Below are 17,419 nucleotides of genomic sequence, written 5' to 3'. Positions count from 1 at the left end.
CTTCAGTGTCGGGTACCTTTTCCTGCCAGCTGATCTTCAGAATCTTCCTAACACAGTTCAAAAGAAAGCAATTCAGTTTCCTGGCATGGTGCTAGTAGACTGTGCCATGAGGACAGCACAATGGCTCTGTAGACCTTCCATTTGATAGTCAGTCTAACACCTCTTCTCTCCCAAACTTTTCTTCAGAGCCTCCCAAACACTGAGCTAGTTTTGGCAATGCATGCATCATATACCATATTGCCTATATATCTTATTTTCTAGTTGCATGTGAAAGCAGTTTTTAACATTTATTTTTAAAGCTTTGAGTTCCACATTCTCTCCCTTCCCCCCTCCCCACCCACCCTTATTGAGAAGACAAGCAATTCAATATAGGCTATACATGTGTAATGCAAAACTCTTCTGTATTTCCCTCTATCCTGTCCCACCCTCCATTTATTCTATTCTTTCCTCCAACCTGTCCTTTCAAAAAAGTGTTTGCTTCTGATTACCCCTTCCCCAATCTGCCATTCTTTCTGTTATCCCCCTTCTCTTATCCCTTTCACCCCTGCTTTCCTGTAGGGTAAGATAGACACCCAATTGACTGCATATGTTATTCCTTCCAAATGCAAAGTCCGATGAAAGTAAGGCTCACTTATTCCCTCACCTTCCCCCTAGTCCTCTCTATCAGAAAAGCTCTTTCTTGTCTCTTTTATGTAAGATGATTTACTACACCTTCTAGCTCTCCCTTTCTCTTTCTCTAGTACATTCCTCTCAACAATTTATTTTATTTTTTAGATATCATCCCTTCAAAATTAACTCACCCTGTGCCCTCTGTCTATATGTATATATATGTGTATACATATATATATGTATATGTATTCATCTTTGTTGCAATGAATTTGGGATGATAGAGGGAAATTCGATAGGAATGGTGTCATAAACACTGCAAATTATGATATAGGTTAGAAGGAACAATGTAGTTGTGTAGGGAGAGAGGGAGAGAAAGAGAGAGAGAGAACACCAATGCCAACTAGAAATAGGTATCATCTGCCTCAAGATTTGGTCCTAGAGGCAATAGGAAGCAACTGGAATTTATTGAGAAGGAGAGTGCTGTGGTCAGGTCTGTGCTTTAGGGCAATCACTTTGGCAATTGTTTGAGATGGTTTGGAAGTAGAAAGAGACTTGACACAAATAAACCAGTTAATACAGGAATTCTTCATCTGGGATATCTGAATTTTAACAAGTATTTTTATATATATTTCATCATAGCTGGTTTGCTTTGCAGTCTCATGTATTGTATTTTATGTGTTTAAAAACATTCTGAGAACGGGTATATCGTTTTACCTGACTGTCTAAGAATCCCTAAATTTGGAGGATAGTGCTATAGTCCTGAAGGTTGTGGTTGTATAAGTAGAGAAGAAGGGCAGCAGATGAAGACAGCAGATGATTTTCTCAAAGCAGTGGGTGTAAAAGAAGAAAAGTAATTTTCTTTGGAATACAAGCCTAGCTGTTTTGGTGGCTATATTCTACTTTTGCACATTTGATGGTGGTTGCTATTCTGTTGCCCTTTATGTGTTAATTTTTCATGCCTTATTTCAAACAGCATATGACTCATATTATGATTTTCATAATGCCAGATATTATGCAGCAGCTGGCTGCTATTTTCATTGTGGCATCTGTGAATTTTTCTTTGAAATATTCCTTTTCAGTGAAATAGTTACAGGGCTACTACCATGAATGCACAAGCAATTTACCTATCTAATCAGCAATACACACACACACACACACACACATACACACATATTTACATGTATGTATATTATAGAAATCCTGGTGGAGGTAAGGAATAGACTACAATATAGAGAGGACTAGTCCACCCTCCAGCACTTGAGGTAGGAAGGGCTTGGATGCAAGTCTGCTGAAGTCAGGTTCACCTGTTGGAGAAAGTAGAAAGGAATCCATCCAACCTAAGTAATTAGCTAGTGGACACTTAAACTGGAGTTTCTAAGTCAAACTAAGAATATTCCCTTAGGGAAAAGGAAATAATTTATGCTTTGAAGAGGGGTAAGGGTGAGAAGTGACACTAGGAAGAATAAAAAGGAAAAAAATAGTGCCTGCTCCATTCTCAGAACACATGAAAGACATGAACCATTGCTTTAATTTTTGTTTTGTTGTTGTGTTATTTCAGTCTGTCTGACTCTTAGTGACCCCATTTGGGGTAAAGATACAGGAATAGTTTGCCATTTCCTGCTCCAGCTCATTTTACAAATGAGGAAATAGGAAACTGAGGCAAACCGGGTTATGTGACTTGCCAAGGGTCACACAGCTAGGAAGTGTCTGAGGCCAGATTTGAACTCAGGAAGATGAGTCTTCCTCACTCCAGGCCTGCTCTGTCCACTATGTCTCCTAGCTGCTCTTAGGTTTTTATAGATTCTTTTAACAGACATTGCCTTTCTTAAGGGAGGAACCATGTTTCATTGATGTTGTGTCTCCCCCATCACCAAACACAGTGCATTCCACATGACAGCATGGAATGAGTATCATTAAGTGAATGAATGGGTAACATAGTCTCATTGCCATAGGTGGATTTTAAGTATGGGAACTGGAGGAGGTAGGAGAAAAATGAAAACAAGCCGAATACGTAGAGTCAGGGAATAGTGCCAGACTACTGAAATGAAATGTGAATTGTTTGGTGTCTTAAGTTATTTCCATTTTTCTTAAAGTTTGGAAGAGGTGAAAAATGTAGAGCCCTACACGTCAACTATAGTACTGCTGTTTTTTCTTCAAAGATATTAGGTACCTGCCTCTGGCTTTATGAACAGAATGTTTAGAAATGAATACCATGGCTTGTTTATCTTTCTTCCTAGAAGGCCAGTGCTGCATTATGAGTGGAGAATTAAAATAATGGAAATGAATCTGGCAGGATACTTTCCTCAGGAGAAATTGTGCCATGTGACAATATCCACAGATGGTATAAAATAGGAAAACCAGATGATTCCCACCCTTCTAGTCTCCCCAAAAGAAAATGTATTGTAAAGAGAAGCAAGGTTTGGGAGATATTGTAGTGTACCAGCAACCATTATCATCAAGCAATAAGCATTTACGAAATTCCTTTTATGTGCCAGGCACTATGCTAGGTACTGATTGCCCCATGACAAAAGCAAAACTGTCTCCACCTTGAAGAAGCTTGCATTCAATCTTGCATGTGTGTGTGTGTGTATGTGTATGTATGTGTATGTTTATAAAGCACATACAAGAAAAGACAGCAAGTGACATTGGGAAGGAAAGAACTAGGAACCGAAGGAGACTATGGAGGGCCTCCTGAAGTAGGTAGAGCTTCAGCCAAATCCTGAAGGAAATAATTAATTCTAAGCAATGGAGGTGAACAAACTATACATTCTGGGCATGGAGACAACCTGTAAAAAGTGAGGGTGGTGGAAATAGGAGCATTTTGCAGTTAATAGAGTAGGTAGCAGAGTAATAGTTCTATAAAGGTAGGATGGGACCACATTATAAAGAGCTTTAAATGTCAAAGACAGCAGCTTATCGTACTAGCATTAGGGCCCCAATAGAGTTTATTTAATAGAAAGGAAAGTGACATGGGCCTGGATTGTGGGACAGAGAAACTGGATTTTCTATGTAGAGATCAAAGTCCTAGAAGCTGATGAGCACACCAAGCAAGAGAATGTAGAGGAGAGAGAAGAAATTAGAACTCCCAGAACCTTGGGATAGACTCACAGTTTGGGGATATGTCAGAAAGACTGACGGAGTGCACAGATATGCTCTTGGAATGCTAATCTACTTTCCCCTAAAACTTTGTTGGTTATCAGCTACACAAGTGAAGATGAGCCTATACTTAATAAATTCTACTTGTAAGGCATCATTCCATCACATTATGGGTGAATGGGCCTTCATTAAGATGCATGCCATCTGCTACTACATGGAGGTAGTAGTTATTGTCATTCCTAGGTTTGGAATTAAGTGTTTATTATCTACTGCATTAACATTCCAGTTGTTTTTTCTACAGCCAGATATTTATATTGAGGTTCAGATTTGCATTTCCAAATGCAAATAGAGTTGATGTTGAAAGAGATAATGATTTTACTTTGACTTCTGACACATTGTCTGAAATCATTCATAGATATGATAAAAGTGCTTTACAAATTAAAAAATGTTTTCATTGGAACAACACTCACATGAAATAGAACAGGTGTTACATATTACATGCCAGAAAACTGAGGCTTTGGAGTGTTAAATGACTTGACCGTATTCTTACAGAGAGTATGCAGATAAGATCTATCAAGGCCTTCTGACTCCAAGCCTGAAGCTCTTTCTACCACAGCATGGTCAAAATACCTCTTAATGCAGAAGGATTAGTTATCTTTTTTTTACTCTCTTGGCCTTCATACCATTTTTTTCTCTCGATTCTGTTAATGCTGATGCATTTTTAGGGGGCTTGGAAAAACAGTGGCAGTCAGGGAAAAATAAATGATATTTAACTGCATTTGTAAGTCTATAAATCTGTTAGCATATGGATGACCTAAGACCATCCTTCCATTTGGGATAGACGATGGAGTGGGATTGGACAGTAAGAGATTTGTGTTCTCTTTCAAAACTTATTGAAGCAGCTGGATGTACAGTGGATAGAGTGCTAGGCTGGGAGTCAGGAAGACCTGACTTCAAAACCAGTCTTGGGCACACACTCACTGGTGTGATGTTGGGCAAATCACTTATCCTCTGTTTGCCTCATCTATAAATGGAAATAATGTTAACTATACTAATAACTACTGTAATTATTAATTGTTATTATAACAGAGATAATAAACCTACCTCACAGGGCTGTTGTAAGGAACAGAGGAGGTAGTATTTATAAAGCACTTAGCACAATATTGGGCCTATAACAGATGTTCACTTTATAAATGCTAACTATTATTATTACTTTACATCAGAAACCATATCTCTACCTCATTTTTCTGTCAAAGGCACCATTTTCTAAGCTCATAGTCTGCTTCTGCCCTTTGTCTTCACTAGACATAGAAAATTTTTTGTCAGCTCTTGCCCATGCTATCTCACACAACATCTCTCCTAATTTAGGCCCTCTCACCTGGAATATTAAAATAGTGTCCAATCTAATTGGTCTTCCTCTTTACCCCACTCCTTTCCTGACTGTACACAGTTGCCAAAATTATTTTCCTGAGCCACAGGTCTTCCACATGCTACTACCCTTCTCCACAAACTCCAATGGCACCCTTTGCCTCTACGATCAAATACAAACTTCCCTGTTTGTCATTTAAAGCTCCATCAGGGCTCCATCCAGCCTTTTCAGCCTTATTCCCTATTGAGTAATCTAAATTCTAGCCAAATTGGTCTCCTTGCTTTTCCTCACTCTACATTTCTCATTCCATTTCCCATCTCTATGCTTTTGCAGACTCCAACTCCCATGCCTAGAATGCCTTCCCTTCTCACTTCCATCTCTTAGAGTCCCTGGCTCCCCCTCCTAAATAAAGCTTCTCCTGATACCTGCTACTGCTAGTTGTTCCCCCAAAAACAGTTACCTTGTATATATTCTTATATGTATGTGTGTTATTACCCAATATAGAATATTATGTCCTTAGGACAAAGACTGTTTCATTTTGGTCCATTTGCCCCCAAAGTCTTGCACAATACCTGATACATGAATACATTTTGATTGATTGCTTAATAAATGCTTATTGACTGTTTTGTTATATTGACATCTATTTAGTTAATTACAAACTGCCCAGATCTATCCACTCTTTGTATATTTGTTTACTTTTCAAAAAGAGAAGAGGAATCATAGAATCATAAGATTTAGAGGTGGAAAGGACTTTAAAGATGATCCATCTGGTCAAACCTCATCATTGTTTCGTAGAGGAAACTGACAGAAATTCTTTGTCATGATCACTTACAGGATTCTGATGTGAACAGAACTGAAATCTTGACTTTACCTAAGCCAAGAGGCAGGATAGTCAGGAAGATAGAACAGAAGACAGAAAGCTTACCTGGCTCTAATTATCCTGGATCCTCTGCCAGGTTTTTAGTGAATGAGTTTGGAAAAAAATAATTTCACCTTCCAATTTCTGCTTTTTTCTCTTTATAATCATGGCCTATTGGAAAGGCAGTGTGGAGTCAGAAAATAGCCCTGGATTTCAAGGCCTCGTCCTGACTCTACCACTTTGCTGGCTACATAACTGTGTTCATTTCCTTGGCCTGTACTTTCCTCATGTAAAATGTAAAATTTAACATCGTGATCACAAACCTTCCTTTCCATTCAACTGTTCTTTGAAGGGAAGGAGAACACACCCATGTTGATAACTTCAGGCATTCACCAGTCAGTCATGGAATCCTATGTCTCTGTGTGGATGTAACTTGAGAGGCCATCTAGCTCAAAGCCCTCAATTTATGGATGAGAAAGCTGAAGCCCAGGGAGGTTGAGTGACTTCTCTGGAGCTTACTGGACAGTATATCTTGTGACCCTTTTCCAACTTCTATCTTGTGTTTATTCCCTGAGAAGCACTCTGGTTTAATGTTGGGCAGTGCTGCCCCAAGGCAAAAGACTCATTGTGGATAAGTCTTTGTTGACAAAGTAGGTCATCCATAGGAGGGATCATTAATAAAGGAAACCATTTTAATACATTTAAAGGACCAGATTGTGACAGTCTTTTTTTTTCTTCCTCCTATCTGTTTAGAACTTATGCCATCAGAAGGATAAGAGAAGCCTTCAGAGAAAATAAGAATGTTAAGGATTCTGCACAAATACAAATGCTAGTGAATAAAGCCAAAAGAAACCTAGAAATAATTCGACGACAGGTAAGATGCTCATTTTGATCCATCAATCTCTGAGGTTATTGGCTTGAATACTTCTCTACCAATATAGATGGTGACTTGTTAAAGTCTTAGCATCCTGTGTTATTCATGTCTATGTCTTTGCCTATATCCTTCAGGGAGGATACACCCAACTCACTTTCTCTGTTTGTTTTATTATCTTGTGAGTCCTAGGGTAGTACTTGAATTACTTGTGACTGACCTATTTCTGTCCTTGATGATGCTTTTAGTGCCATTTTTTGGTTTTGTCATCATTGGCAATATACTGCATCCTACCTATATGTACCCTTGTCTCTTGATGGAAAGATATATCCAAGATTTACTCCCTCTCTCTTTTTTAAAAATTTAGAACATCATGTCATTTTTTTCATCCTTCTGTGTATGTCAGTTCTTTCTCACTGAATGCTAAAATCCCACCCATTATTCATTTAGAAATAGATACACATGGAAATTAGGAGGTCAAAGCAATCTAGAATAAGACTCAGGTGCCCAGAATCCTTGGAGAATAATTTGCTAGGGTAACAGAGTTTTCCGTATAGTTGTCTGTTAGTCCTTTATATCCTATATTTTTATTTTAAATAAGGGTTTCTAATGGAATTTTTTTTCTTAAATGGGCTAAAATATTTTCCTGCTTTCTAAGATAACAATGAACATAATTTAGCCTGGTGTTAATATCAATATGACTATCAATTATTATGATATTCTGCAGATGGAGATGATGTAGATCGTGGTACTAAATGAATTGTGGCTCTGACACTTGGCTTTCTTAAAGATGTTCTTTCTTGTGAGCATGCATTTTGCTTTTTTACATCTTTCTTATGAAGGTAGAATGAAACAGCTCCTTAAATTCCTAGGCAGCATAATAAGGTTGCCTGTCTATTACATTAATTAGGGAATGAAAGACTAAAGTAGCCTTCTCCCAAGTGGTTCTCTCACCCTCTGGGATATCATATTCTAATATTGTTGCCCTTAATGTCCATTTGTTTGTTTGCACCGTTGCAAGAAACTGTGGTTGTGTCATCAGTTACACAGTCTTGAACAAGTATCTCATCAGTTTCACCCACTCTTCTCTATTCTTTATGCTTTATTGGGAGGGAGGGAAGAAAGAGGAAAGATGAGACGAAGAAAAGAATCTTATTGCTAATTCAGTAATTTGTGCAAGGGTATTTGGGGAAAGACTTACTCCAAAACCAACAAATTTCTCATGAGGAAAAAAATAACACTTCTGTTAGAATGATACCAGCCTGCTATTTCCCCTAAGTTCACTTTAATTTTTCACTTTCAAAAGAATTCTAGGCATCAGCAGCATCAAAAGCTGGGTCTGACCCCTGCAAAGTTAGACTTTCTGTAGATAACCCTGTATCAGCTGTTCTATTTTAAGGAAGATAAAGCATAGATAATTAATGCCATGAATGATATCTAAATCTTTGTTGCTTGGCTTTTGAATGTAACCAGAAATCTGTACATCCAGTCATGGACAAACGGTGAGAGATGTCCATGCTAGAATGACTCCAGCTTCACAGATGGCTCCAAGAACACAACTCACCTCAGGAATATAAAGCCCTTCTTTTAGAAAACAGGGTAAACTGGACATTCTTGTGTATTTAACCTCAAAAGGATTGAAGGTCTTCTAAGCATGATAACCATCTTTGCTCAGTATTCTTTTTGGCTGTTCTTGATAATCATTATTTTTAAAAGATGCATTAGAATTGCTGTCTGATGAGCACCACTAGCTTGTTTCAGTTCTGTTACCCATTTTGTCACATGATTTCTAAGTATCTTTGGCATAAACATCTGGTGTATGTCTTTGTATGCCAACGTGTTATATATGTTAGAAAATTCAATCAGTATAATAGTTAGAGTTGAGAATAGAAAGTATGAAGTCATGAAGGACAAAGACTTCTAGACTGAGAAACAGGACATCTGAGTTCTAGTCCTGACTTTGTTACTATTGAGTAGTAAGGCTATAACCTTTGTGACCTTAGACAAATATTTTTGCCACTTTGGTCTCAACTTCCTTTTGAGGGGATTGGTCCAGATTATCTCTAAACCACCTTGTAGCTCTAACTTTCTATCTTTCTATGGCTTTTATTTAATCTGTTACCACCAGTTTTTTGATGATATGGGACAAAATATTAGACTTTAATTTTCTCCGTGATATTGTATTATTGACAATAGAATAATATCTATTTCACATAGGAGTTCAGGATTATTACTTAAAAAGGAAATAAAGGTTACCAAATGCTTTGAAATCTTCGGCAGTTATATACCCTGGTGCCTTGTTTCTGATATGGGAAAAGAGAGGGAATAAGCTTTAGGAGACGTCTCCTGATCAGAGACCTTACTCCATACTCTATAATCTGGACTATTGCTTCCACTAGTAGTGCTAGGGAATGACTTGATATGATTCCTATTGAAATGATTTAAGCTGTAATTTAGATCAAAACCTGAATTTCCTAGGAAAGCTGGAAATGATAGGGACATGTAGCTAAAAATGGATATCAGCATGATATTGCTGTCCCAGACAACAGAATAAAGATATTTATTTCATTGATGCTCAGCTGAATCTTAAGCTGAGATTAACTTTGCTTTAGAACTTGGTCAAAAGCATTGTATAAGTATGAAGTTTGGGGCTTATGCATTTTATAGTAAAGGAAGATAAGCCAACCCCAAAATGAAACTATTCAGCCCTTTGCAGTAATCAAATATTAACAAATGTAAACACTGAGACTTCAATCCCAGTGAGCTTCCAAGTCCATTTGCTTCTTAACTGCTCTAAGGAGAAAGTATATTATTCTAAGAACACTTAGCCCCCAGAATTTATTAGACTATTTATGTGTGTGTATGTGTGTTTTGTAGACTCTTGGTGTAGTGATATTACATAGATGAAAATTTGATCTTTAAAGTAATTAATTCTGATGTAAATTTTTCCTGGGTAATTTCTACATACTAAATGAAGAGCATAGTGCATAGAGAGCAGGCCTCATAGCTAGGATGTCCTGAGTTCATGTTCTGCCTGGGACACAGGCTGGCTTTGATACTCTCAGGCAACCCTCTGAAACTCTAAATATGGAATCATTTGTCTGCTTGGTAGGGAGAGTTACCTCCCCAGGGACTGCCCTGCACCAGTGAAACAAGAGGTCTTGAACAACAACAACAACAACAAAAAGAATAGTTATTATCAAAGAGCCATGAACTTGCCTCTCTCAGAAGTATTCAAAGAATCTCTGCATACAAATAGATTCATAGCGGCACATTTTGTAGTAGCAAAGGAATTAAGGAAGCACCCATCAGTTGGGAAACGGCTAAGCAAGTAGTACATGAATATAATCAAAGTATTGTGTTATAAGAAATAACGAGAGGGATAAGATCAAAGACACCTGAGAAAATTTGTCTGCACTGATGTAGATAGAAGTGAGCAGGACCAGAAGAACAATTTATGTAATCATGGTTTAAAGCGGGGGTGTGGGGGGCAGTGCTTGATAATTTTCACCAAAATAAGAACTCACCATGACTCCATGAGGACAGTTGATGAACCATCCTTCCCACTTCCTGACAGATAGTGGACCAAAAGCAGAGACTAAGAGTTGCATTTTTAGACACGGAAAATGTGTAGAATTGTTTTTCTTGACTATGCTTATTTGTTACAGGGAGGTTGAGTTTCTTCAGAAGGGAGGAGGGAAAATTGAGGGAAAGAAGAAGATAGCTAGTAATGTCCCCCTTGTCACCCTAAAAATGAGAAGATCATCAATGAAGCACTTAAAATAATATCCAGAAGAGAGCAGAAGGAGGTTCAGAGGGAATAAAAAAGGAAAGAAGTTAGATGTAATAAAGATACAGTTTCATATGCAGCTCTTTGTATATGGAACTGTTCAACTTTGCTGATATTTGTTAACTTCAGAATAATTTTAAAATATACATTTTTAAAAGCCAAAAAAAATTGTCCCAAATCCTTCCCAGACAAATTTTCTCAGGTATCTTTGATTTTATCCCTCTCATTGTTTATTATAGCACAGTAATTCGATTATATTCATGTGCTACTTGCTTAGTCGTTCCCCAAAAGTCCTAAGTGAGCTTTTCCATTTAGCAGTAGTCAGTTTCCAAATGACCCTTGAAAGGTTTCCCTAGGACAGCAAACAGTGCCTGATAAAGTTTGGCATGAAATCTGAAAAGTAGAGATGAGTGCTGTATCAAAATAAAGAACAAGTTTATGATTTGTAAGCTAAGCACAAACAGAAGAAAAAGTTTCACGTGGTGATAGATCAGTGCAGATGGAAGTGCTGGACTGAATGTACTCTAGTCCTCGTTCATCTCAGGACTCATTCCTCTGGAACCCCATTTATACTCATGTTCACAGTCCATGAAAAAAGACAGTCAATTTTACATAATTGACTGTTTTCTACCATCTTTCCTATTTGTTCACAAGCTAACACTTTTTTAATTGAATAATTCAAATACTGAGTACATCTGACATTAAAATGTTGAACCTGCATTTTGGAGCCGCTAAAAGCAGACCTTAAAGCCTTAAGACAGAAAAGCAGTGAAGCAGATATTGCAATGTAGGGTGCATTTTTATTGACTTCTAGTTTTCACTATATTGTAGCTCATCTTGAACTTACTGGGTTTCTCCTTATTTTTCCTCTTTTGGCACATCAGTATAAGCAAAGTAATACACCCAACTCAGTAATGTTGTGTGGAATCTCAGAAATCAAATCTGTTTTTGCTGTTATGTGCTCATTTATGGTTTAGCCTTAAAAGTGACCATTGAAAAGTAATGTCCCTAAATAGCTATTTGAATGTGCCTAGTGGGAAATGAGAAGCTGTCATCACTTGTTGTCATTCCATGTAGTATCCACCTTAAATGCCCTAGCCAGTGCTTATAATTTGATGAGAGAGAAGTAGAATTGCTTATCCACAGTGCTTTCATGCTAGTCAGGTAATAGGATTGTCCCCAGCCCTTTTGAAAAGCAATGAGAAAAGCAATTCCTCCTCTTGTTTGCAAGGGCAAATAACTGAGTGTAAGTGCTGCATGTTATGTCTGACTTTTTCATTGTATTGGTTAGTTTTGTTTTTTTCTTCTTCCTAATCTTTATTATTAGTGATGGCTCTGTGAGAGGAGGAATAAGGATATACACTGGAAAATATAAATGATGTAAAAACAAAAATTATTTTAAAAAATTAGGTGACAACCTACCACATTCTCCATCTGCTCCGTGTTATCCTGCACCATACCCCATACATATGTACATGTAATTTGACCGTTGTTTCTAGTGGGTTTTAAAAACTTCTCAAATTCATTGATTAGGACAATCCAATGAAAGAAAGGGAAGTCAGCTCCTGGTGAGCATTCTAATATTCATTCAGAGACATCAGTTGAGAACATTTTCAAAGTCTACCTCAGATTTGGGTCGGGCTCTAAGCAGTTTTATAGATATGACTTTGGGCAAATCACTAACTTTCTAGGACCCAGTTTCCTCATCTGCAAAATGAAAGGATGTGTGGCTACAACAGAGAAAAATGGAAAATTCAGCTGCCCGTGATAGACTAAAAGTGAATAGCAAACAGAGAGTAATATCGAGGCACATGGTGGGTGTGGGGCCCACATTGGGTGGACCAATGAGGGACACTGAAGAACAGGAGATACATGATAGGAAGAGGGAACATGGGTTGGCCATATTGCACAAGCAAGGGGTGACAGCTAGTACTACTTGTACCCATGTTGGTTATTGTCCTTTGTCTTCGAAGAGGACCAAAGTGACATCACCATTGGAAAGTGAAGTTTCAGTGTGCCCCACTGTGGCTGATCAGACCAGTACGAGCTCAGAATGCTCTACCACAGGTTGGGCACAGATAGTCCATATGAATATTTGGGGTGGATATCTCAAATTTGCATATCCTGCGTTTACTTTGTGCTGTCTCAATTCTGCTTTGTTCAAAGAGCACAGCACCTTTTCTTATTTGGGCATGCCATGCTGAGCAATCCTGTGCCAGTATTTCCCATGCTGCACAGTCAAATTCAAAGTTCTTGAGAGAGACCTTGAGAGTGTCCTTGTATCACTTCTTCTGGCCACCATGTGATCACCTACCCCATGCAAGTTCTCCATAAAATAGTCTTTTTGGCAAGCATACTTTTGGCATTTGAACAACATGCCCAGCCCATCAGAGTTGAGCTCTCTGAAGCATAGTTTGAATACTTGGCAGTTCAGTTCGAGCAAATTCTTTAGTGTCTAGTACCTTATCCTGCCAAGTGATCCTCAGAATCTTCCTAAGACAGTTCAGATGGAAGCAATTCCATTTCCTGGCATGGCTCTGGTAGACTGTCCATGTTTCACAAGCATATAACAATGAGGTCAGCACAATGGCTCTGTAGACCTTCAGTCTGGTAGTCAGCCCAATACCACTTCTCTCCCACACCTTTCTTCAGAGCCTCCCAAACACTGAACCAGCTCTGGCAATGCATGCATCAACCTCATTGTCAATGTGTACATCCCTGGAAAGTACACTACCAACGTAAGTGAACTTATCCACAGCATTCAAAACTTCTCCATTTGTTGTAACCAATGGTTCCACATATGGATGGTGTGGTGGTGGCTGATGGAGCACCTATGTTTTTTTGGTGTTAATTATTAGGCCAAAAGTAGCACAGGCAGCCCCTGTAATATCATGAGAAAGAGAAAAAAGCTTCCAATATATTTAGGTGGACCCTCTGTGGAGAATTTATGGGAAGACTTGAGACTACAATAACCAAAATGATCGGACATGGATGGGTTGCAGTCTGCATTTTTGGAGGGAATTCATGGATCCTTGAGCTCATAGAGCTGTTTGAATGTTTCAGGGGGAAGAATTATAAATCTGTATTTTCTTTCATTCTCTCTACTAGGATCCCTGCTTCATGGGATTTAGGTCGATTTCAATAGTCTTCCTTGTGGTAACTGAAGAAGAGGTTTAGGATGACATTAGGCTCCTCTCCTATGGCAAAATGACTGGTGCTGATTGTATTCCAGCTGAGATTTAGAAACAAGGCAGAGGATCCACTGCTCAAACAAAAGCTAAAATTTTCCAGGTTATGTGGCAAGAGGAGGTTATTCTCCAAGAGTTCAAGAATGCCTTCTTTGTTCATCTCTATAAAGGTCAAGGAGATGGGTTGTCCTGTGGACAGTCATAGGGGGGGAGGGGGGAAGGAGGTGGAGTGTCTCCCTTAGTCATTGCTGACAAGGTTCTTGCCAGAATTCTTGTTAATAGTCTAAACCTTCACTTGGAAGATGGTCATTTACCCGAGAGCTGGTGTAGCTTTGGAAAGGGGCAAGGAATCATCAATATGATGTTTGCTACCCAACAACTCCAGGAGAAATGCTTAGAGCAGAACAGAGGTCTCTACACAGTGTTTGTCGATCAGACTAAGGCCCCTGATATTGTCAGTCACAAATCTGCTTGTGGAAAATTATGGGAAAATTTGGTTGCCCAGAGAAGTTCATCAGCATTGTATGCCAGTTTCACAATGGCATGCTTGCCTGGATTCTGGATAATGGACAATACTCTTGCACTTTCTCAGTCACCAGTGAAGAGAAGCAGGTCTGTGTTCTTGCTTCCACGCTTTTTAGCATGATGTTTCAGCAATTTTGTCAGATACCTTCAGTGAAAAGGAAAACAGCATCAGATTCAACTGCCACACTCTCAGTAAATTATTTAACTTGAAAAAGCTACAAGCTAAGATTAAAGTAGAAGTAGAATTAGTACATGATTTTTTTGTTCACAGATGATTATTCACTCATTTCAGCCTCTGAAGCTGAGATGCAACAAAATATGGAGTGATTTTCTGCCACTTGTGATAATTTTGGCGTAACAATTAACACCAAGAAAACACAGGTTATCCTGCAACCAGCACCACACTATCCATATGTAGAACCATTAGTTATAGCAAATGGAGACATTTTGAATGCTGTGGATAAGGTCACTTACTTTGGCAATATACTCCCTGTGGATGTACACATAGATGATAAGGTTGATGCATAGATTGCCAGAGCTAGTTCAGTATTTGAGAGGCTTTGAAGGAAAGTGTGGGAAAGAAGAGGTGTTAGACTGACTACCAAACTGAAGGTCTACCAAGCTGTTGTGCTGACATTGTTATTATATGCCTGTGAAACTTGAACAGTCTATCAGGAAACTGAATCGCTTCCATTTGAATTGTCCTACGAAGATTCCGAAGATCACCTGGCAATATAAGATTCCAGACACTAAAGTTCTTTCTCATGCTGAACTGCCAAGTATTCAAACTCTAAGGTAAACAGCACAACTCTGATGGGTGGCCCACATTGTTTGGATGCCAAATATATGTTTGCCTAAAAGCCTATTTTATAGAGAACTCACAGGAGGCAAACACTCACCTGGAGGTCAGAAGAAGCACTACAAGGACACATTCAAGGTCAAATATTTGACATGGGAGACACTGGCAAAGGACCACCCAGCATGTGCTGTGTTCTGTGAACAAAGTAGAATTGCCATAGCTCAAGAGAAACGTGAGTTGTGCAGATTTAGAGACATTTCCACTCCAGATGTTTTCATGAACTATTTGTGTCCAACCTATGGTAGAGCCTTCCAAGCTCATATTGATCTGATCAACCACAGTCAGATGCACTATCTTGACCTCAACATAGTGATGTCATTTTGGTCCTCTTCAAGAATGAAGGACAACATCCATCCTACTGTAGCTCACCCCTCTACTAGAAGCCAGAAGCAAAGCCAGGAAAGTAAATTCACTTCATAATGTTTGCCAGTGCCATTTCCTTCCTATTTATAGGGTACCCAAACCTGCCAAACTCCATGAGCTCATGTTTCTTCAAGGAAGATAAAGTAGCATTTGGAAAGAAAGTCACTCTTTCTTGCTGGGTCTCAATTTTTTCACCTCTAAAAATGAAGGTCTTGTGTTGAGTGTTATGCTGGCTCTGATCTTCCATCATTTCTAACATTTTCATTGCTTTGTTGTACCCTGCCTGTTTTCCATCTTGCCTGTCACCTCTCTTTTGATAAGAGCTGGAAAAAAAAATGGGAAACATAAACCAGGAAAATTCACTTTGCCAACTAGTAGGGTAAGAGAGCACCGGACTGAGCATCAAGGTCTTATTTTGACGTTTCCTGGCAGCATCATGGATGAGTCATTTAGCATATGAAAGCATCAGTTTTCTCATTTGGAAAATTAAGATAAATAATAATACTGACACTTTCCACATCAGGTGGTTGTCATGAGGAAGGTAATTTTTGGATTCCCAAATGTTAACACAAGTGTTATTATTAACTAGCAGTGTCGTACAGCAGAAAGAGCACTGGCTCTCGGGACAGCAGCCCTGGCTTCAAGTCCACTTCTGACCCCCTCTCTGGGCTTCCCTTGCAATTTTTTGTAAAAAGCTGGAGAAGTTGGGGGAGGGAGTAGATTTGATATCCTCTCAGATCCCTTCCATTTCTACATTGTTGATCCTGTGAGCCTTCATTCCTTTACATAATAGATGCATTCCTAAAAGTTGAATTGAATTTTTAAAAATTATACCATATTCAGGGGAATTATTTGGTAAACATTGTTCCACAAAGTGAATATTTATTCCCTAGTCTATTTGTTATGTAAATTTTAATTTTTCTACATCAGATTAGCTCAAAGCCATTTATTTCTGTATGTGTTTACATACTGTATCCATTTCATCTCTTTCTGAATGCAGACAAGTCTCACTGATCCACTTTGTGGATTATCTTTGGCCCAGTTAAGCTAACTTGCCTTGTTTTGCCCAATAACAGCTCTGAGGCTTTGTCCTCTTACTACCCAACCATTTTGTGCTCAGAGGATTGAGAGTGATTTTCATATACCCTAATTGGAACATAGAAATCTGCTTTTAACACATAATCTGTAGATTTCAAATATCATAGAATGCAAAATTGGAAAGGATCCCAGAGTCATCTACTCTAATTCCTATCCAGAACTCAAATCCCTTCAGCAACATCAAATGGAATGTATTGGCAGCTAGGTGGGATTATTGATAGAGTGTTAGACTTGGAATCAGGAAGACCTAAATCAAAATCTTTCCTCAGATTCTAACTGTGTGGTCCTGAGCAATTTACTCAACCCCTCTTAATTTCTTCATCTGTAAAATGGGGATAATAATAGCACCTACTGTAGAACATTGTAGTGAAGATCATACTTTGCAAACCTTAAAGCAGTACACCAATGATATTATGTTGGATGAGCTGCAATTTAGTATTACACATTCTGTCACTCTCCCTCAACTCCCGCCTTGCTCCCCTTCCCCCTTCCCCACACAGGTAATCAGAAATTAGCAGAGTTCTTGAAGTCCAAATTCAGATGAAACAACAAAGGGAAAGAATCCAGAGAGGCCTTTACCACAGCCTTCCTTCTTAAAGACATTCTTCCTTCTTCCTCCTGATCCTCTACATTGTCTTCTGTACCAGAAATGGAAATAGATATAGATATTTCTTCCATCAGCATTCTTTCCACTTATACACCTAGATTGTTTCAGATTAGATCAAAGGAACAATTTGCATATATTATAACAGATGGAAAAGAGACATTGCCAGATAAAGAGGTTATGCATTT

At 38.6% G+C, this 17,419-nt stretch overlaps 1 protein-coding gene across 5 annotated transcripts in view; it reads left to right on the top strand.

Moving 5' to 3' along the window:
* Positions 1-17,419, top strand: part of LYRM4 (LYR motif containing 4) — a 211,744-nt gene that overhangs the window by 55,547 nt on the left and 138,778 nt on the right. For all 5 annotated transcript variants that reach the window (XM_072603739.1, XM_072603736.1, XM_072603735.1 and 2 more), the window contains exon 2: positions 6,687-6,807. In XM_072603739.1, the coding sequence (XP_072459840.1) occupies positions 6,687-6,807 (121 nt within the window). The remainder of the gene's footprint in view (positions 1-6,686; positions 6,808-17,419) is intronic.

The sequence above is a fragment of the Notamacropus eugenii genome, chromosome 4 (genome assembly GCF_028372415.1).
Source record: "Notamacropus eugenii isolate mMacEug1 chromosome 4, mMacEug1.pri_v2, whole genome shotgun sequence".
Taxonomy (NCBI): Eukaryota; Metazoa; Chordata; class Mammalia; order Diprotodontia; family Macropodidae; genus Notamacropus; species Notamacropus eugenii.
The sequence above is the reverse complement of the archived record's forward strand: the minus strand, read 5'-3'. Positions and strand labels throughout refer to the sequence as shown.